We start from the raw sequence: 17,582 nt of genomic DNA, 5'->3' as shown, positions 1-17,582 counted from the left end.
TCTTCTTAGTGTCTAGAGCTGGAGGCTACATGTTCTGCCTGAGGATGAATCATGCTCAAGTTTAAAGAGCTGATGCGATATTTCTCTCTAATTAGTCTTCTTAATGCGATTCCATGCATGCGCCAAATGAATAAAAGTTGATTGAGGTGTTTCTAATATATTGTCACGCACGCAGCATAATTTGCCAGCAGACAATCAAAATGACCACATTTAGTCATTGCAATTTTTTTTTTTTTGTAATACCGTGTAAATTAAAACTTAAACCTCATAACTTACGGGGTTGTTTATTGCAGCTTTGATTAGTGTACCTAATGAACTGGCAACCTGAGGGTACATTTTTGCATAGAGAGATGTTGACCTACAAAACATGCAGAAACGCCCAACTTACAGCAGAGCAGAACATGTTTCAACAGAACATTTCTCAGACATATCTTGTTGCATCCCGATTGTTGCTATGGCATCCATCTACGGTTACAATTAAACCCTCCAAATATGAAAAATGTTTGCACTGAACATCACCCCACTTCACATCCAAACGCTTTGTTTGGTGGCTTTAGAGGAGGCAGAATACATGTTTTTCATACTTTTTCTATAACAGGTAGTTGCTGGAGAGGACGTCATGTTGCCCAGTGATGAGATCTGGCTCTGTGATTTAGACAGCGGGACGTGGTAAGAATGTTTATCGGTTGATATGAACACTGTGTCACCTTGACATTAAAGCTATGTTTGTTCTTTTAAAAAAAAAATGGTGCAAACAAGATACAATGATAGTGTGCAAAAGGCAAGGCAGCTTTATTTGTATAGCACAATTCAAAGTGCTTTACATGAAACATTAAAGTGCAGTTGAAAACCATAAAATATAGAAACAGCTCAAATACGAGATTTTTGGAAGCTTGGGGAACGATGTACAGTATTTGCCGTTGCTCTATAGGCCTATACGTAATCCACCCACAATCCTCGCTGTTCCCAGAACGGCCGGTCCCACTGGTCAGCCTACAGTTAGGGGTGTCGGACTGGTGGTGGGGGACAGAGTACCGAGGGCCCTCATGTGAGGAGGACCCAAAAATAAACTAGAATGAAGAGATGCAGTGAGGGGCCAATAGAAAATGCCTTTCTACAGGGCCCACGATTTTGTGCTACGCCCCTGGCTACAGTTGCACCAAAGCTCTCATTTTGAGTTTACATGACCCAGTGTTCAGCTGGCTATTTCATATCGCCCTTTTTTTTTCTTCTTTTTTTTCTTTTCGTGCCACAGGGAGCGGCGGGAGATCACTGGTGACAAACCCCCAGACTTATCCGGCTTCTGTGGCTCTCATCTTAACGGCACGCTCTACATCTTTGCAGGATGTGACCCCGTTGGACACACAAACCAGGTGAGGCGCTGTGGACTACCTCAAGCCTGGGGCCTTGTTTGTAAAAGGAGCTGTCTCTTCCCTTCATTATACTGAGCAAGGGCGTAGGGCTTCCTTCAGTGGACACAAAAGGGGGGTGGGAAATAAGAGAATGTGACAATGACAGAATGTGACTATTTTGCTCATCTGTTTTGTAAAGGTCCTTGTGGTTAAACACCTAAAGCAAAACTCTTATCAGATGGGGACCCCTGGAATGAAATGGAATCCAACAGGGGTCCATGGTCTACTTTGTGTCAGTTTAGGGGTCTTTGATGTGAAAAGTTATGGGAACCACTGGCATAGCAACCATTGCTTTTGAGGTTGCGTACTCCCACCACCTACTTAACCGAGGCATTAGGCTCGTTCGAGATGAGCCGGCTCTGTGCAGAACCAATCTCTGGCGATCGCCTCCCAATGCATTCTGGTTAAACTTGTGTCCGACTTGATATCGACTTGCTCTGACGTCACCAGCACACGTGGGCAGCGATAACCTTACGAGATTGAGACAAAATCAGTTTTTAGGGCCAGGCACCGCAGTTTCTCTGCCGTGACTGCAAGACCCATGGCATGATGGGAAATGCATGGCTCTCAGATGATCTCATAAAGGATTGTAGGTGTGCAGCTGTCATTTACATCACTTTTAACGCACAGTACCATGAGCGCCTTCCAGCAGCAAATGTCTGAAAATTGTGCAGTTATTCCCATATTTAAAGGATTTAAATCCAACTTGTCAATGACTGCTTTGCCTTTGTGTCTCCATAGAGGAGAGCATGACTTGGCCTACATTTCTTAAAACATATTTTGAATGTCAGGTATGAAGTTTGTTTTGTAGATCATGTCGAGCCCAGGGCGTGTACTTTAAAGTGCAGTTTTGCAAAGCTCATACCTGACTGTCCACATTATCCAGCTTGATCATCTGGTCCGATGGCTTTCTGAACAGAGCAAAGGCATTTTATCAATGCTTTTAAAGATGCTACTGAAACTAAGATAGCGATGAATAGTAGACAGGATCAAGCCTTGCATAACTATCTGCTTTTTACACTTGTGTTGTAGGAAAATGTGGAAATCTTGACTAACTTTTTAGTGTTTCAGCTCCTCAACAGTGATGCAGGTTTTGTATCTGAATATAACTCTCCCTTCTGTAGATGTTCAGCGTTGACCTTAGACAACAGACCTACTCGTGGAAGAAAGTGACAGACGCCAAGGGAGCGGCACCCTCGCCGCGTAACAAACACTCCTGCTGGGTTCACCGAGACAGGTCAGTTCAGTCTGGAGGACATTGCACTACATAAACAACTCTATTATAATAATAGCTAGACAGCTGAGCTTTTTAAGCAGCAGTTCACATCTTCAACATTTGGCATTTTCTCCCTTACTGTACACTTCAACTCCCAGCTCCGCAGGAAAACAAATCTAGCTTCTAAAGCCTCCAGAAGGAGGGATATTTTGAAGGGCTGGTAAATGAAAGGTTTGAGGATAAGTGATTCCATGTAATTTTTTCACATTAGTTTTATGTGTTATTTCTTGGTGCAGATTAATCTACTTTGGTGGCTATGGATGTAAGACTATAGGGGAGGTTCGAAACGCATCAACGTCAAGTTTCGTCATGGAAGAGATGTCCTGGGTAAATGTTTACCAATGTTGTGAACAAAACATTGCGACTGTTATTCCTGACGGATTTGCATCTTTGGTTCCCAAGATCATATAACAATCTTTTTGTTTTTTTAGACAACAATTGGAAACACGTTATTTAGGTGCTGGGGCTGGAACAATGAAGTCTATGTTTTTGACATAGAGACGGCTACATGGAGCATGCCAGAGACTCGGGTGAGTGAAACGTGATTTTGTGTCTAAAGATTGGTTACTAGAAGGCTTAGTTTGTATGTCGGCACACACATCTGTACCATATGCTCTTGTGTGTTTTTCTTCTTTTTTTTTTCTTCTTTTTTTTACTTTTAGACTTCATTTTATTGTAAACTTACTGTATTTTTTTTTTTTTTTTTTTTTTTCCTTCTCCCCATGTCCAGGGTCCTGCTCCTGCCCCTAGAGGCTGCCATGCCAGTGCCCTTCTGATGAACAAAGGTTACATCTCTGGTGGCACGGTGAGTTGGCTTGACCTTGCTAAGGAAGCTTGTATACACCATAGTTAAAAACCGCAAATATACCCCAAATACGCCCAAATATGTGGACACCTATAAATCTATTAAATAGTTTTGTTTACATGACTCGGTCCTGTAAATCGATGTTGGTGTCTGCATACTTAAGGCTATGACTCATCTGACCATGTCGATAGGTAGCAGCATTTTGACCGTGTACGCTCGGTGTTGTAATGAGTTAAAGGACAAATTCGGTGTAAAATAAACGTAGCTAGTGCCTGAGCTATGTTACTGGTTGCAGTGTTTGACTGGTAGTTACTCTTTTTACAAAGATGGTGCCCGCCTGTACTGCTTGTTTTATTTATTTTTTTATAAACTATCTGCACAAAGTGTGGTGCTATTTTGAGCCTTGTTGGTGGTATAGATATAGTGATTTTCTTTTCCTTTACCCTGTGCCCAGGCAACTAGCTAGCAGTTTAAGCTAATGAGTGCTTTGCACTATAACTGGTCACATTCCATAAGCATGAAAACATATCCCAGAGAACGCCGACTTGGTACACATGTTTTTAACCCCTAGGTTCATTTTGTGCCGTATTTGTCTAACGCTGTCAAGACTTGACTCTACTGAAACATTTTTTTTTTTTTTTTTTTTTTTTGCAGGAAACAGCAGAGTTGGACATGTTCTGCTTAGACCTAGAAACATGGATGTGGACAAAATTGTAAAACTTCTAAACTCTTTAACTGATTCAATAACTTTATTTTTATTTATATATAATAGATGGCTCTTCTTGCCAATGAAGTACTGACGTCTTGTGTTCTACTTTCCACCAGTGACATCCCAGCATCCTGTGCACCACTAGGGCGCTCCATGTTCACCATGACGCCCACGTCAGATCACACGCTCTTCATATACGGAGGTCTAGGTACATACGGAAACACTCTCAGTAAGTGCTGGTTACAGAATAAATCAATCTCTAATGCTTCAGTGTTTAGCTCTGCATGCTAAAAGGCCTCTCTGCCTCATGGACGGATAATGGTTCAACATGAAGATGAAAATTAACCACAGATCTGCAAAACCACCACAGGGACAAACTCTACAAATAAATGGATAACACAAACCACCACAAAATGAAGCATGGTTGGGTTTTGGATCTTTGTGGTTAACTTTCCAGTAAGAAATATTAACCTCAAAGGCTTTTGCCCTAGAAGAATCAAAATTTTATCTGCATCTTATCTTAATCCTTCAACTGTCTTGAAAAAATGTGCCAAAGGTTGAAGACTTTTTTTTTTTTTTTTTTTTTTTTTTTTTGTGTGTGGAAGAACATTTTGATTATTGGCAACACTAAAACAAATGACATTATTCAGCAGTGTGGGTTTTCCAACTGGTTTTATCATCAAATCTATCTCTGCTAGATGATGCCTGGCAGTTTAACACACACAAAAGAGAGTGGAACAAGAGAACTCACCCACACCAGGACAAGCCCAGGTAGTTAACTCTAACTGAAGGTTATTTCTTATGTATGGCTCGTGTTTTGAAAGTGTATTCACCCAAATGTGCATCTTCCTCAGAGTGTGTCACACAGCGTGCCTGGGAAATGACAACAATGTCGTTGTGTTGGGGGAAGCAGCAACATGGTCATTGTCATGGACTCGGTATGTGATTTTTGAAAACTTAATTTTAAAGAAATTTACAACTTTCATCAGAATTTTTTTTTTTTTTTTTTTTTTTTTCTCCTTCCTCAAACTGAAAGCTTTAGGTCTTAGGTCCACAACAAGGTCTTGGCAAATCAAAAGTTTCTGTTAGTATTTTTTATCAGTGAACACTTTGCTTTTAAACCCTGAATTCTTTCTGTAATGTTATTTGTCAAGTGAACAATTATAGCTTGCCGATTACTACATGTGTTGCATAAAGAAAGCTTAAGAGATGTAAGGACTCAAAGTTTGAAGTGCACGCGTATTATGTGGTAATGGTTCACATGTTAAAGATATACAGCTCTGTCTTTGTTTTCATTAAGGGCAGACCAGGGCTAAATTACTGAAATGGGTCGGTTTGACATGTTCAAATCAATCATAGAAAATGTTGCCACATTTGTAAAACACTGAAATCTGTTTAGGGAAGGTTCAGAAATACCAGTTTACAACAATGTAGAAGGTTTACAATGTTCAAAATCTCATATTTGCCCGGTAACATGCTGATATTTTCTTATTGGCACTTAACACAAAGGTGAGATTTAATGGATGTTTGCAGGTAATTTATTATGCTGGAAAATTGAGAATTAAATTTGAGGTAGTTAGGAATCACACAAATCATATGAATTCATCCTGTAAAAACTATGCACACCTGGAGAAATGTTATGCCAATCCATCCAGTAGCTGTAGAGATGTTCTCAGGCTGGGCAGCTGATCTTATCAATGGCTGAAAGTATGAAAAATAATACCTGTATTTCATCTGTCAGCCAGGCTCATGTGATTTATTGTCAAACATCTTTATCAGGTGGCTGTTCTGGTGGCTCCTTCAGATAATCACTGCAGAGATGTGTTAATTTTTCAGACAGAGCCGTACGCCCTCTTCAGGTATGTTGAATCTCCAAATATCTGCTTTTGAATTTATATTTTGTTACGTGTGTCATGTAGCATTGCCTACTTTCTGTTGGTGTCTCTCGCTGCACGTTGTGTGCATAGTGTGTGCCAGTCTGCACGTCCTCCGTTCACACATGATTAAGCAGTTTTAACAAAGTCCACAGACTTTTTTTTTTTTTTTTTTTTTTTTTTTTTTCTTTCTTTCTCCAAATGCTATTTATAATCCTGCCCTGTTGGACGTGTGTGTGATGCTGGAGAACATAGTGTTATGCTAATGAGCTTGACCATATTATGTATGGTTGACCGGTGTCTGCGGCCTGATTATGTGACATGGACTTAAATGACTCACTTGAGATGAAATGGTCAAGGTGTGGTATTGTGGTCATTTTAACACTGATTATTTTCTGGTCACCAATGGAAATCTTTTGTATAATTTTATTTTGTCATCAAATGCACAGCATCAGGGTAGGGTAAAGTTATACGTCAATATTGTTTGAAAGAGAAATGTTGACTTAATGATGGCGCTTGGGGAAAGCTATTAGACTTCATCTTGCTGGGAACATTGGGGGGGGGGGGGGGTGGGGCCATTCCATTCATTCCTGCAGAGAAGCTTCATCTGCCTTTGCTGCCAGATACAGTAGCTGTAGACAGCCTGGTAATGATGGCGCTTGGTGAAAGGGAAATGTAATGGAGTTCATCCTGCTGGGACTGCATTTAACGTCATGGTAATTTATCCAGTAGCTCTCAAGTTCACAAAAAATGTCAACCTCATTGTGGCTCTAAAGGTAAAATCAGATCACCAAAGTCAGGATTCATCCTCTGGGCAACATGAATGTCTCAGTCAAACTGAATCCCAATCCATCCAGTAGATGTTTAGTCTGCAACAAAGTGGTGGACCAACTGACAATGCCGTTTCTAAATCTCCTTTTTAAAATACCTAAAATGAGCTTCTTTCAGCCAACCGGACCATGTTGTCGTGGCAATGCTGGTTGATCAGCCCACTGATGCTCAAAAGTGAAATATCTCAACTATTACATGACTTGCCATTAAATGTGGTGCATACATTTGGGATTGACCGAGGGATGAATCCTAAACCGCAGTCTGGGAAATGAAGAAATTATGGGTGTTCCGGGGAAAACTTGTACTCAAAATACTTTCTTGACAAATTGGGTTTAAGGTTTACAAAAAATTATAACACCAAGTTAACCTTTGTCAAACGCTGCGAAGCGGAGGATTTATTGGCATTTCTTCCAACAAAAAGCGGAAGTTAACGGAAATGTATGCATCTGGAAGAATTTCCTGGAGCAATCACGGAAGTGGAATGTTGTGGCTATAGACTAACTTGAACTTTCTTTTTTTTTTTTTATGGTCCAGAAAGCAAATGCTGGACATCAAGGAGAATAGAAACCTTGCAACCAACTGTAGGGCCATACATGTATAAATAGCACGTTGGATGAGTAATGCAACTAGCTGTGGTCGTAGCACAGCTACAGACTGTACACACTAGAATAGTTTTAGAACCGCTGTTTTTCTTTCTTCTCTAGATTGTGTGAAGACTTCATAGGAAGAAACCCCAAGCTGTTTGGGAAGTATCTGGACTGGCTTCCGTCAAAAATACACCACAAAATCGACAAGCGAGTGGCTTTTTTCTCGGCTATGACGCCTGTTCTTACAGCTTGAAGAGGACCGCTTTAATAGAATCTGAGCCAGTCAACTGTTACAAAACTGTTTGTTTTGAGTAGACCTTTTGTGTTCTAATGATTTGAGGAAAAAAAAGTTTCATTGTTTTAACTTAAGTGTATTTAGTACTTTTTTCTTTTTTTTTTAACAAGCTGTTTAGATTTGGTAAATTTTACTCCAATGTAGAGATTTGATGTGCAATCTGTTGTTTGAATAAAGATATATTTTGTATAGAACTTTAGTGTTTATTGAAAACATTACATTTACTACAAGTACTGTATTTCTGAGGTACTTGTTTCCATTTTGAAACTTTTGACTCCGTCACACTTGAGAAGTGAATATTGTAATTTTCATTCTACTACATTTATTGTTGCTGTGCAGACTCATCTTAAGGAAAACTAAATGCAGGACTTCTACACGAGTATTTCTACACTGGTATTGCTGCGTTTCCTAAAAGATAATAGTTCTTCCCCTGCACTACATTTCCTAAAGGAACAATTCCGTAATCAATTAGGCATACAACAAAAATGAATGATCTTTAGGCATCAAACACAAATGATTAAATATTCAACTTTTAATCAAATCAGCCTAAATGATTTGCTTTCTGAATAATCAAGTTTCAAATGGGTTTTAGAAACTCATTAACCTTTTTGGTCATTTAACTGCCGAACAGAAGACACTTGACTGCATCCGTTTCTGTAAGGAATGCACTTTACTTGGACATGTCCACGTTTCCTGAGAAATATCGTACAAGCTATAGGTTTAACATTTCTTCTGTTTTGTGAATTGATTCCCTCTGCTTTACTCTTACTACTTTTGTGAGTTTCTGTTACAGACACTTCTCTTTAAGTGAAATCTCACTCTGACTAATGTAAGTTTTCAAGAACCCATGACCACACCACTACCTCTTCTTTACTTGTAGTTCAAAATCAAAGCAGAACCAATTAGGGAGTGTGTATACATGTTTTTTTTCATTTGTAAAATCTGATTTAAAGACTCCTGATTGTTGGTGACTGCAGTCACAGGACATCTCGTGCTGGAGGAGGGCCATCTTGTGTCTGTTTCACACGGGCCGGACGTAGTTAGCAGGGAGCATGCCTCGCTGCCCCGTGCGCTGGTTGCATCCAAACATCCACCCTTCATCTATCGGCTCCACGTCTAAGAGCAGGTCGCCTTCCTGCAGAGAAACTTCATCTGCCTCCGCCGCCACATAGCTGTACACCGCCTGGTAACGTTTCTGTGGAGTTGAATCAATCAAAAACACACACAGGTAATGAATAAACAGACACTGGCATACATCAGAGTCCAAACAGATTGATTTGAATTTCCCAACTGAGTGAGGCTTACACACACTCGTGCAGGAAGAACGTGGCTAAATAGCTAAACTATTATTACACCACAAATGAAGTACATGTAAACGAATGAAAGTCTGAAAGCCATATTACAATTAAAGGTAGCACACACAAATGCATGCCAACGTCAAAAAGTAATAGGACATCCTCGTTTTATACTTTGGAACCTCTGTCTTGTTGTGGTTTTGATAGCTTGAGCCAGGCTCCTTAGTTCTAATTGCAGGAAAAAGTCCTCAGAAATCCAAATGGTGGAAAGTATTGAAAAATACTGAAATCAGTGGTGCCACAATTTCCTATTACAGCCCATGTTAAGGGGAGACACTGCATGTGAAATGAAGAAGAAACTAACATGTTGCCATGAAACTTCCCAAGTTGATTACTTACATCAAGACATAAATTGTATTACAAATGTTCTTTATTTTTGTTTCATTATGCAAATGAGGCATTGTCTAATTGATGCTAAAAGTAATTCAGAGATTTTAATTTACATTAGTCCCAATGCATGGGAAAACAAGGTCCAAGTAAATAAACACCATCATTATGCAAATTACCACATATTTAGTTAGATAATGCCTCATTTACATAATTAAATGTTCAGAAAACTTGTAGTACAATATATATATTGTCTTAATGTAAGTAATGCTTCATGGAGATATCTGTTAGTCAAAATATTTTCTTTGTTTCCCCTTAACCCTCCCGTTGGGTCAAATTTGACCCCTTTTCAAAAAGTTTCTAGATCAGATATTTTGGGTTTCTTTCTGTCCAAAAAAGTAACGTAGATGGTTCCCTACAATGTTCCTCACAAGTTAAATAATCTGTTCACTACTTTCATTGAATTCCGGTGTTTTATGTCAATTTTTACTATTTGGAGAAAAAAATAATTGATAAAAGAACTTGTGTGTGACAAATATAAAAATGAAGAAAATTGTGACTAAAATGTGAACAAACAAAATGTGAAAAAAATGCTGAACAAAGTGACAAATGTTTAAAAAAAAAGCTTTAAAAATTTGGGGGGAAAAAAGCACAAATGTCAAAAGGGTCAGAAAAAGTCAACAAACGTTGAAAAACTGACAAAAACATCGGGGGAAAGACACACAAGTGTCAGAAAAGACAACCAAAATGTTGACAAAAGGTTTTTCGTTTGAAATTTTGACTCAAAAATTAAAATTTGCAGGTTGGTGGGTTAACATGGGCCGCAATGGGGAATTGTGGCACCAGCGATTTTCTTACGACTTTATATATTATAGAGGAGACTTCTGTGAGTGATCAACATTTGTCAGATTTTCTGTTGCAATTTGTGGGAGATTCTCACAAAATGTTCCAGTGTCCAGATACTTTTGGCCCCATAGTGTATGTTTATGTATTAATCCTACCCCTCCACCAGGTGGTGCTACAGCAGCAGGACACATCTGTCCGACCGGCTGACTGAATCTCTCAGGGTTGGATGGTTGTTCCTCATAGTCTACACACACACACACACACACACACACACACACACACACACACACACACACACACACACACACACACACACACACACACACACACACACACACACACACACAGGTAATACAAACGTATACTGTTAAATATGGTTATTTAGAGGAGTGTGACTCAAAAAGTGTAAGGATGTGTCTTACCTTGTCTGTTCTCAGGAGGAGGTGCGTCACTTCGAATCCTGCTCTTTTCAAAATCTTCGTGGTACTTTATCTGCACACACAAGCAGACACACGTGCATGTTAAAACACATACACTCTGACTGACAGCCTCACCATTTGAGGAGGTGCTGAGACATGATGAGGGGGGTTTCTGATATGAAGGCAACCGTTTTAGTAGAGAAGAAACATCCTTTAAGCCTCCGTGTCTGTCTGATGCATTTTAGTTCCTCACACTTTACAGAAGCAAGAAGATGAAATGTACTAAAAAAATGTAAAATGAATAATGTTATATATCTACAACAAAATGTGAAACAGTTTGAATATTCCCTTTATTTACTTCATGGACACTATGGCCTTCTATATGCAGAGTTTTGATGAGAATTCCTTTTCAGATTGTTATTGTTTTTGTTGCCATTTAGATTTCTCCACTGTGAGTTACTGCTGATATTTTTAGATTTTTAGGAGAAAAATCAGCTTGCTGTGTCTCCAACAGACCTCAGGAGGATGATGTAAAAAGCTTGTGGGTGAGAGAGAGAGAGAGAGAGAAAGAAAGTAAGAAAGGAAAGAGTTGGAGAGAGGGAGAAATAAAAGAGGAAAGGACAGAAAGAAAGAAAAAAGTAAGTAAGGAAGGGAGAAATAAAGAAAAAAATGAAGGAAGCTCCCAGTGGAAAAGGAAGTTAGCAGCTTTTGCCTTTTTCACATGCAGCTTATCACCCGTCATTCCTTTCTGCAACCAGAGCTCTCAGGAGACAAAAAAGAGAAAGTGTGTGTGGTGTGTGTGTGTGTGTGTGTGTGTGTGTGTGTGTGTGTGTGTGCGCGTGCGCGCGCGCGTGCACAGAGAGCAGACGTTCACTTTGTGTCCACAGCTGAGAGTCTTTGACCATATAGGGCAGCTGGCCCTCAGTGGACGAGGAGAAATGTCTGAAATGTGTCTCTGCAGGATCTGAACTCTTCCCTGCTGGCTGCAGCACTTTGTTCCTCTCTGCTCCTGTCTCAGCTTGTTGTAAAGCACCAGTCTGCAAATCTACCACCATGTTGTTGGACTGGGATCTTTTCCTGTCCTTTCTCAGGGGAATTACCTCAACTTAATGACACGTACTGCTTGTTTTTTTGTCCCTTATGTAAAAAAAACAACTGTGAAGTTAGATGAAGGATTTGTTCTCTGAGTTGTGGTATGATGTCTTTAAGTGAAAAATTAGTTTCTAAAAGGCTGGTGTACAAAAAGATCCGTGAATTGAATCTTCATGACAAAATTCGAGGAGAGAAAATATGTTGTTTTGTGATTGGTTTGAACCGAGCTGTTACTTACGTTGCTGATCTGGTCTTGCGTCTTCTTCACTCTCTGCATCTCCGGAGTGTCGACCACCACGCTGAAACCTTTCCCCTTGTTCTTCTCAAAGTCCTCCTTGTAAAGAGCCTGACATTTGAACAAATCAATCTTACTTTAGAGGAATAGTTCAATATTTTGGGACATACATTTATTTGCTTTCTTGCCAAGAGATATGTGAGAAGATTAATACTTTTTTCATGTCCGCTACATATAGGGAGCTTCAACCAGCAGCCGGTTAGCCTAGCTTAGCATAAAGACTGAAAACGGAGGGAAACAACTAGCCTGGCTCTGTCCTAAAGTCATAAAATCTGCCAACAAGCTCTTCTAAAGATCACATCTTTTCAATGATAACTATTTTTTTTCCATTTCCAGTCTTTATGCTAAGCTAGGCTAACCAGCTGCTAGGCTAACCTGTAGCTTCATATTGAGCGGACAAACGTGAGAGTGGTGTCCATCTTCCCATCTCACTCTCATCAAGAAAGCAAAGATTGCTGACAAGCATAGGTTAAACACACAACTGGAGTGAAATATTTTCATCAAATTAAATATTGATGTTCTATTTAGAATTCATGCATATTTGTATCCTTCACATAGAGTTATAAGCTGCATTCATGGTGTGTTGGTTTCAGTTTAATATCATCTCGCCGTTACAAAATGGAAGGTGATAGCAACCTGGTCTCACGCCAGTTTGTGAAATGGTCACGTAATTTTGATTTATTATTACGTGTACATGTCACAATTTTCAAACGTGACCATTTCACGAACTGCCTTGACACTGGGCTGCTCTGGGGGACGCAACAACGGGGAAATCAAACGCCACACGCGATACGGTGACAACTCGCTCCTGGACACAGTAATGCAGAAAGGAGCTGAACAAAAGTGCTGTGTTGTTTGACCCGACCAACTTCCCTGCGCCGATTTTTGGAGTTTCAATAATACTCGCTACCGTAATCGTTCTGTGATCACAACATAGGGTTCCCATTGAAATACATTACTTTAAAATGTGTAATCAACACACAAAAATAATGACATTAACATGATTTGTACACGATTCAATAGATTCAATAATGTGACAATTTCACAAAATGCCATGAGACTGGGCTGGTAATCGACACGATGGCAGCAACGATAAATTCAACATAACCTGAATGCAGCACTTGATTAAAAAAAAAAAAAAAACTGATTTATCAAGCAAGTTTACATTAATTAAGGGACAAAAGTGCATGCAGACACACACGTAAACACATACAAAGTTGGAGGTTGGAGAGACGTAAAATCTAAAACTTCGACAAAGTGTTATGGCTACAGAGATGCCCGATTATTTAGTGTTATTAGATTATTCGATGCTCTGCGGTTTTTGAGGCAAACCAGACGTACGTGACTGATCTGGTCTTGCGTCTTCTTCACTCTCTGCATTTCCGGAGTGTCGACCACAACGCTGAAACCTTTCCCCTTGTTCTTTTCAAAGTCCTCCTTATAGAGCGCCTGTAAATTGTGATTCATCAGGATTTAAGTAACTCAGCCTTTGAATTGATCCCAGTGGTGTCTACTTCTCAGCCCAAAAAGCGGATATTCTCCGAAATGACAAAAACTAGATTAGATGTTCTAAAGGGAGAACGCACACTTTTACTAAATGGGATTCACAAATAAACATAAACACACATGTGCTGTCCTTTAACCCTTGTGTTGTTCTCCCGGGTCAAAAAGATTAACTTTTTTGTTGTTGTTGTTACCCTTTGTTCGACATCTGACATTTTCAACGCATAATTTTTTTCCATTTCACTAACACCACCTTCCTTCCACTTGTTTTACACTGCTTTTTGGAATCCATGGTCAATAACCCTCATTTGTATAGAATTATAACTAATATTTCAGTTAATAAAGCAAAAATTATGAATTATTTTGACTAATAGTTAAGATCAGAGGAACGTATGTTGAATGGATGAGTTTGGTCAGGATACTGATTTGAAACCATTTGAATTTTCATCCGAAATTCAGTGAAAGTGATCAATTGTATTTGCAAAGAGCGTTGCATGGAATCCATCCTTTTTTTTGGGAGTAATTCGGTTAAACAGCTTTTGGTCGATATTCCTTGTAACTTTAGGCCCAATTGCAAAATTAAACAAAGTTGAAATGTTTACTTGAAAGTAAATCTGAGATACACACACATTGTGCACGCGTGCGCGCGCACACACACACACACACACACACACACACACACACACACACACACACACACACACACACACACACACACACACACACACACACACACACACACACACACACACACACACACACACAGTGAGTCATGTTCTTGCTATGAGGAATATGCTGTCTCAGTAAGAGAGCTTGACTGCAGAGACTTTTATGGTTATAAACAATGAACTGGGTTGGACGAGACGACATGAGAGGGCAAAGAAAGAGAGAGAGAGGGAGAGAGAGAGCGAGAGAGACAGAGACAGAAACAGAGACAGAAACAGATAGAGGACACTTCTGGTGTAAATTAGTTCTTGATGTTATCATAACAATCATGTAGCATAATAACATAATTATGTTACATGATAGTTTAAAAGGCTTTTAACCCAAAATGTTGGAACTGGTGTGATTACATCAGATATTTAGTCACTTTTCACATCCTGTGTGTTCGGTTCGGTCGGTTTGTCTTTCTGTTTTGGTGTTTTTTCACTGCATGGTACCTCCTCGACTCGCCTCGACTCTACTCACCTTTTTGTTTTTCCATTACAAAAAAAAGTCCCTGGTACCTGCTAACAGGTACTTTTTGTAGTACTACCTCAGTCGAGGTTCCAAGCGAGCTGAGGCGATACCAGAAGGTGACGCAAAAACCTGCAGACTGCTGATTGGTTGGAGACGGGGCTAGCGACTAGGGGCTAGAAACTAACTTGTCTTATGGCTGTGGCAACACACCGAGAATCAAAAGCAACACACCTTCGACGTTCTGTGTGTGTGTGTGTGTGTGTGTGTGTGTGTGTGTGTGTGTGTGTGTGTGTGTGTGTGTGTGTGTGTGTGTGTGTGTGTGTGTGTGTGTGTGTGTGTGTGTGTGTGTGTGTGTGTCGCGTTAGGTCACGGCAGTTTCCTGCGATGACGACCAGCCACAGCTCGCCTCTCGCATGAGGCGGTACTAACCTGCAATGGAGAAAGGAGGACGGGGCACCGCGGCTGAGTCGAGCAGGTACCATTAATGGAAAAACGCCATTTGTCTGTCAGCAGGACCACGGGAAAACTACAAGCCCAGTTTTCTTATGAAACTTGGTGGAAGGGTGAAGCATGTGCCAATGAAGAACCCAATGCATTTTAGAGCAGATCTAAATTACGGAGCTAAAACCCAAATTATTAACCCTTTTGTTATCGTTGGCACAGCCTGGGCCCAGGGCGGCATTCTCCAAGTGCCCTTCTGGTTTCCCCATGGGAAGAAGAGTCTGTGGGTCCCAGCAAACAGCCGTGCTAATGTTTAATGTGTGTGGTTTTGTAGTACACAATGACAACTACATTTTCAAAAAATGGATTGGCTACACCTTCGCCTTTCAGGTGGTAGCGATCCGTTGAGAGTCTCCAAGATAAAGGCAGGAGCTGATTAACCTAGTTTAGGCATATGACTTGAAACAGGTGGAAACAGCTAGACTAGCTCTTATTCAAAGTAAAAAAAAGAATAGCGATTGAAAAAAGGCAGGCCATGAAGCACATAGACATTTCAACAGGTGCAGAATCAGAATCAGAATCAAGGTTTTATTGCCAGGTACGTTTTTTAACACATCTGCCTTGAATCTGCCTTGGTGTTGGTGCACGTCACACATTCTCTACATGGAATGGAAGAGTGCTATACTAATCAGATTTTGACGTTCAGTTTTACACACAGTTTGGCAAGTGATGTAAAGTTAAGCCAAACAAGAAAAATGCAGCATTTAAAGTACGAACTGACAATTTGAGTTGTAGCCAAATGTTTGCTGGGTAAAATAAGCTTGGCCTCCAAATGTTGAGTACCAAGACAATCCCTAAAGTTAGATTCACACTGTAAAGGAATCTCTTTCATTTCGTGACATGGAGGACTTAACCCTTTTCGGTGATCAGGTTAATTTCCTGGCTTGAACAGTGTGATGAGATTAGAGATTAAGAACAGTGAAGGCAAGAAAAGGAGCTTGAGTGGATCCGGGGTCACAGTTGAAACTGAAAAGAAGGAGAGCTTTTATGCCTTTACACGTGATAAAGTTCAGATCTTTGGTCCGGTTGTTTGAGTTAAATCTCAGATCTTTATCAAAGTCAAGCTTGCGTGTTCTCATTTTAGTATTCTGTCAAAGGGCTCATTTGACTTAATTAAAGGAATCCAAATGTCCTGAGTGGTGTGTCCTCGTCTCCTGCTGTGAGACAGGCAGAGAGCTGAGTGAAGGAGACAGATGAAGCAGGGAATATATACCGAGTAAAGACAAGGGGATTAGGACGAGCGTCTCTGCTGGTGATTGAAATCATTGACGGAGTAGGAGTAATAGCAGACACAGAGGACTGATCTGTGGTAGGTCTGTTAGTTTTAGACTGCCGGGGGACTTCCTTTGACACACTGAGCGCCTCTCTCCTTTATCTTTCCATTTGTGTGAATCCATGTCCCAGAAATGCTTGTTACTAACCTAGCTCTGGGGAGTCATTCCCCAGAATGCTCAAGTTCTTTTCCCCCCAGCATGTTTCCTTGGATCAGGGAGGCTCCAAAACCCTGGTTGCGGCTGTCGCCGTGGTCCTGCTACACGTCCTGCGATGCCCTGCTACACTCTGCTACGCTCTGCTGGGCCTTGTAATGCCGCACAGTGCCCTGCTATACCATGAACTACTACAAACTACTATTTAATTAGTCACTGTTCCATTATCTTTTATCATAACTGTTATTACCACTCTTTAAATACACCCCCAACCGGCCCGTCAGACACCCCCTACCAAGAGCCTGGGTCTGTCCCAGGTTTCTTCCTAAAAGGGAGTTTTTCCTCACCACTGTCGCACTCCTGCTTGCTCTGGAGGGAACTATTAGAACTGTTGGGTCCTTGTAAATTATAGAGTGTGGTCTAGACCTACTCTATCTGTAAAGTGTCTGGAAATAACTCTTGTTATGAATTGATACTATCAATAAAATTGAATTGAATTGAATTGATCTGTAGGCGTCTCACCTGGCTGTTGAGCATGCTCTGTTGTTTGAGACGCAGATTCTCGGGGGTGTCGGCCACTATGGTGAAGGAGGTTTTGGGGTAATGCCTGAAAGAAGAGAAACATCTCATCAGAAATAAACAAGGACCAAAAGCTCCCACAAATGGCAACTTTAAACTGCTTCTGGCATTTTTCTTAGAACTTAGACCTTTCCTTAACCCTTGTGTTGTCTTCCCGTCAACCATGAAAAAAGTTTTTTTCACTATTATTGCTTTTTCTAACTTTTTTTTTGTCACTTTTTTCTATTGTGGGTGCTTTTTTGATGTTTTTTCCAAAGTTGTTTGATATTT

General features: G+C 40.3%; 2 protein-coding genes across 4 annotated transcripts in view; one reads left to right on the top strand and one right to left on the bottom strand.

Moving 5' to 3' along the window:
• LOC116670961 (kelch domain-containing protein 1-like) overlaps positions 1 to 7,831 on the top strand; it is an 8,504-nt gene extending 673 nt beyond the window's left edge. Inside the window, 13 exon segments of the mRNA XM_032501753.1 lie at positions 599 to 669; positions 1,256 to 1,373; positions 2,537 to 2,649; positions 2,925 to 3,015; positions 3,120 to 3,218; positions 3,419 to 3,493; positions 4,148 to 4,206; positions 4,319 to 4,431; positions 4,901 to 4,973; positions 5,057 to 5,100; positions 5,103 to 5,140; positions 5,982 to 6,061; positions 7,612 to 7,831. Of these exon segments, the coding sequence (XP_032357644.1) occupies positions 599 to 669; positions 1,256 to 1,373; positions 2,537 to 2,649; positions 2,925 to 3,015; positions 3,120 to 3,218; positions 3,419 to 3,493; positions 4,148 to 4,206; positions 4,319 to 4,431; positions 4,901 to 4,973; positions 5,057 to 5,100; positions 5,103 to 5,140; positions 5,982 to 6,061; positions 7,612 to 7,747 (1,110 nt within the window). The 3' untranslated portion in view covers positions 7,748 to 7,831.
• An 884-nt stretch (positions 7,832 to 8,715) lies between these two features.
• Positions 8,716 to 17,582, bottom strand: part of LOC116670967 (LIM and SH3 domain protein 1) — an 11,061-nt gene continuing 2,194 nt past the window's right edge. Inside the window, exons 3-8 of one of the 3 annotated variants that reach the window (XM_032501766.1) lie at positions 17,256 to 17,340; positions 13,465 to 13,572; positions 12,067 to 12,174; positions 10,740 to 10,809; positions 10,473 to 10,561; positions 8,716 to 8,984 (exon numbers count right to left, since the gene is read on the bottom strand). In XM_032501766.1, coding sequence (XP_032357657.1) covers positions 8,811 to 8,984; positions 10,473 to 10,561; positions 10,740 to 10,809; positions 12,067 to 12,174; positions 13,465 to 13,572; positions 17,256 to 17,340 — 634 coding nt within the window. In that variant the 3' untranslated portion in view covers positions 8,716 to 8,810. The remainder of the gene's footprint in view (positions 8,985 to 10,472; positions 10,562 to 10,739; positions 10,810 to 12,066; positions 12,175 to 13,464; positions 13,573 to 17,255; positions 17,341 to 17,582) is intronic. The other 2 variants (XM_032501768.1, XM_032501767.1) reach the window with 2 other exon arrangements.

Source organism: Etheostoma spectabile, chromosome 21, assembly GCF_008692095.1.
Source record: "Etheostoma spectabile isolate EspeVRDwgs_2016 chromosome 21, UIUC_Espe_1.0, whole genome shotgun sequence".
NCBI classification, from domain to species: Eukaryota; Metazoa; Chordata; class Actinopteri; order Perciformes; family Percidae; genus Etheostoma; species Etheostoma spectabile.
Note: the sequence above shows the minus strand (reverse complement) of the source record. Positions and strands in the feature narration are given on the sequence as shown.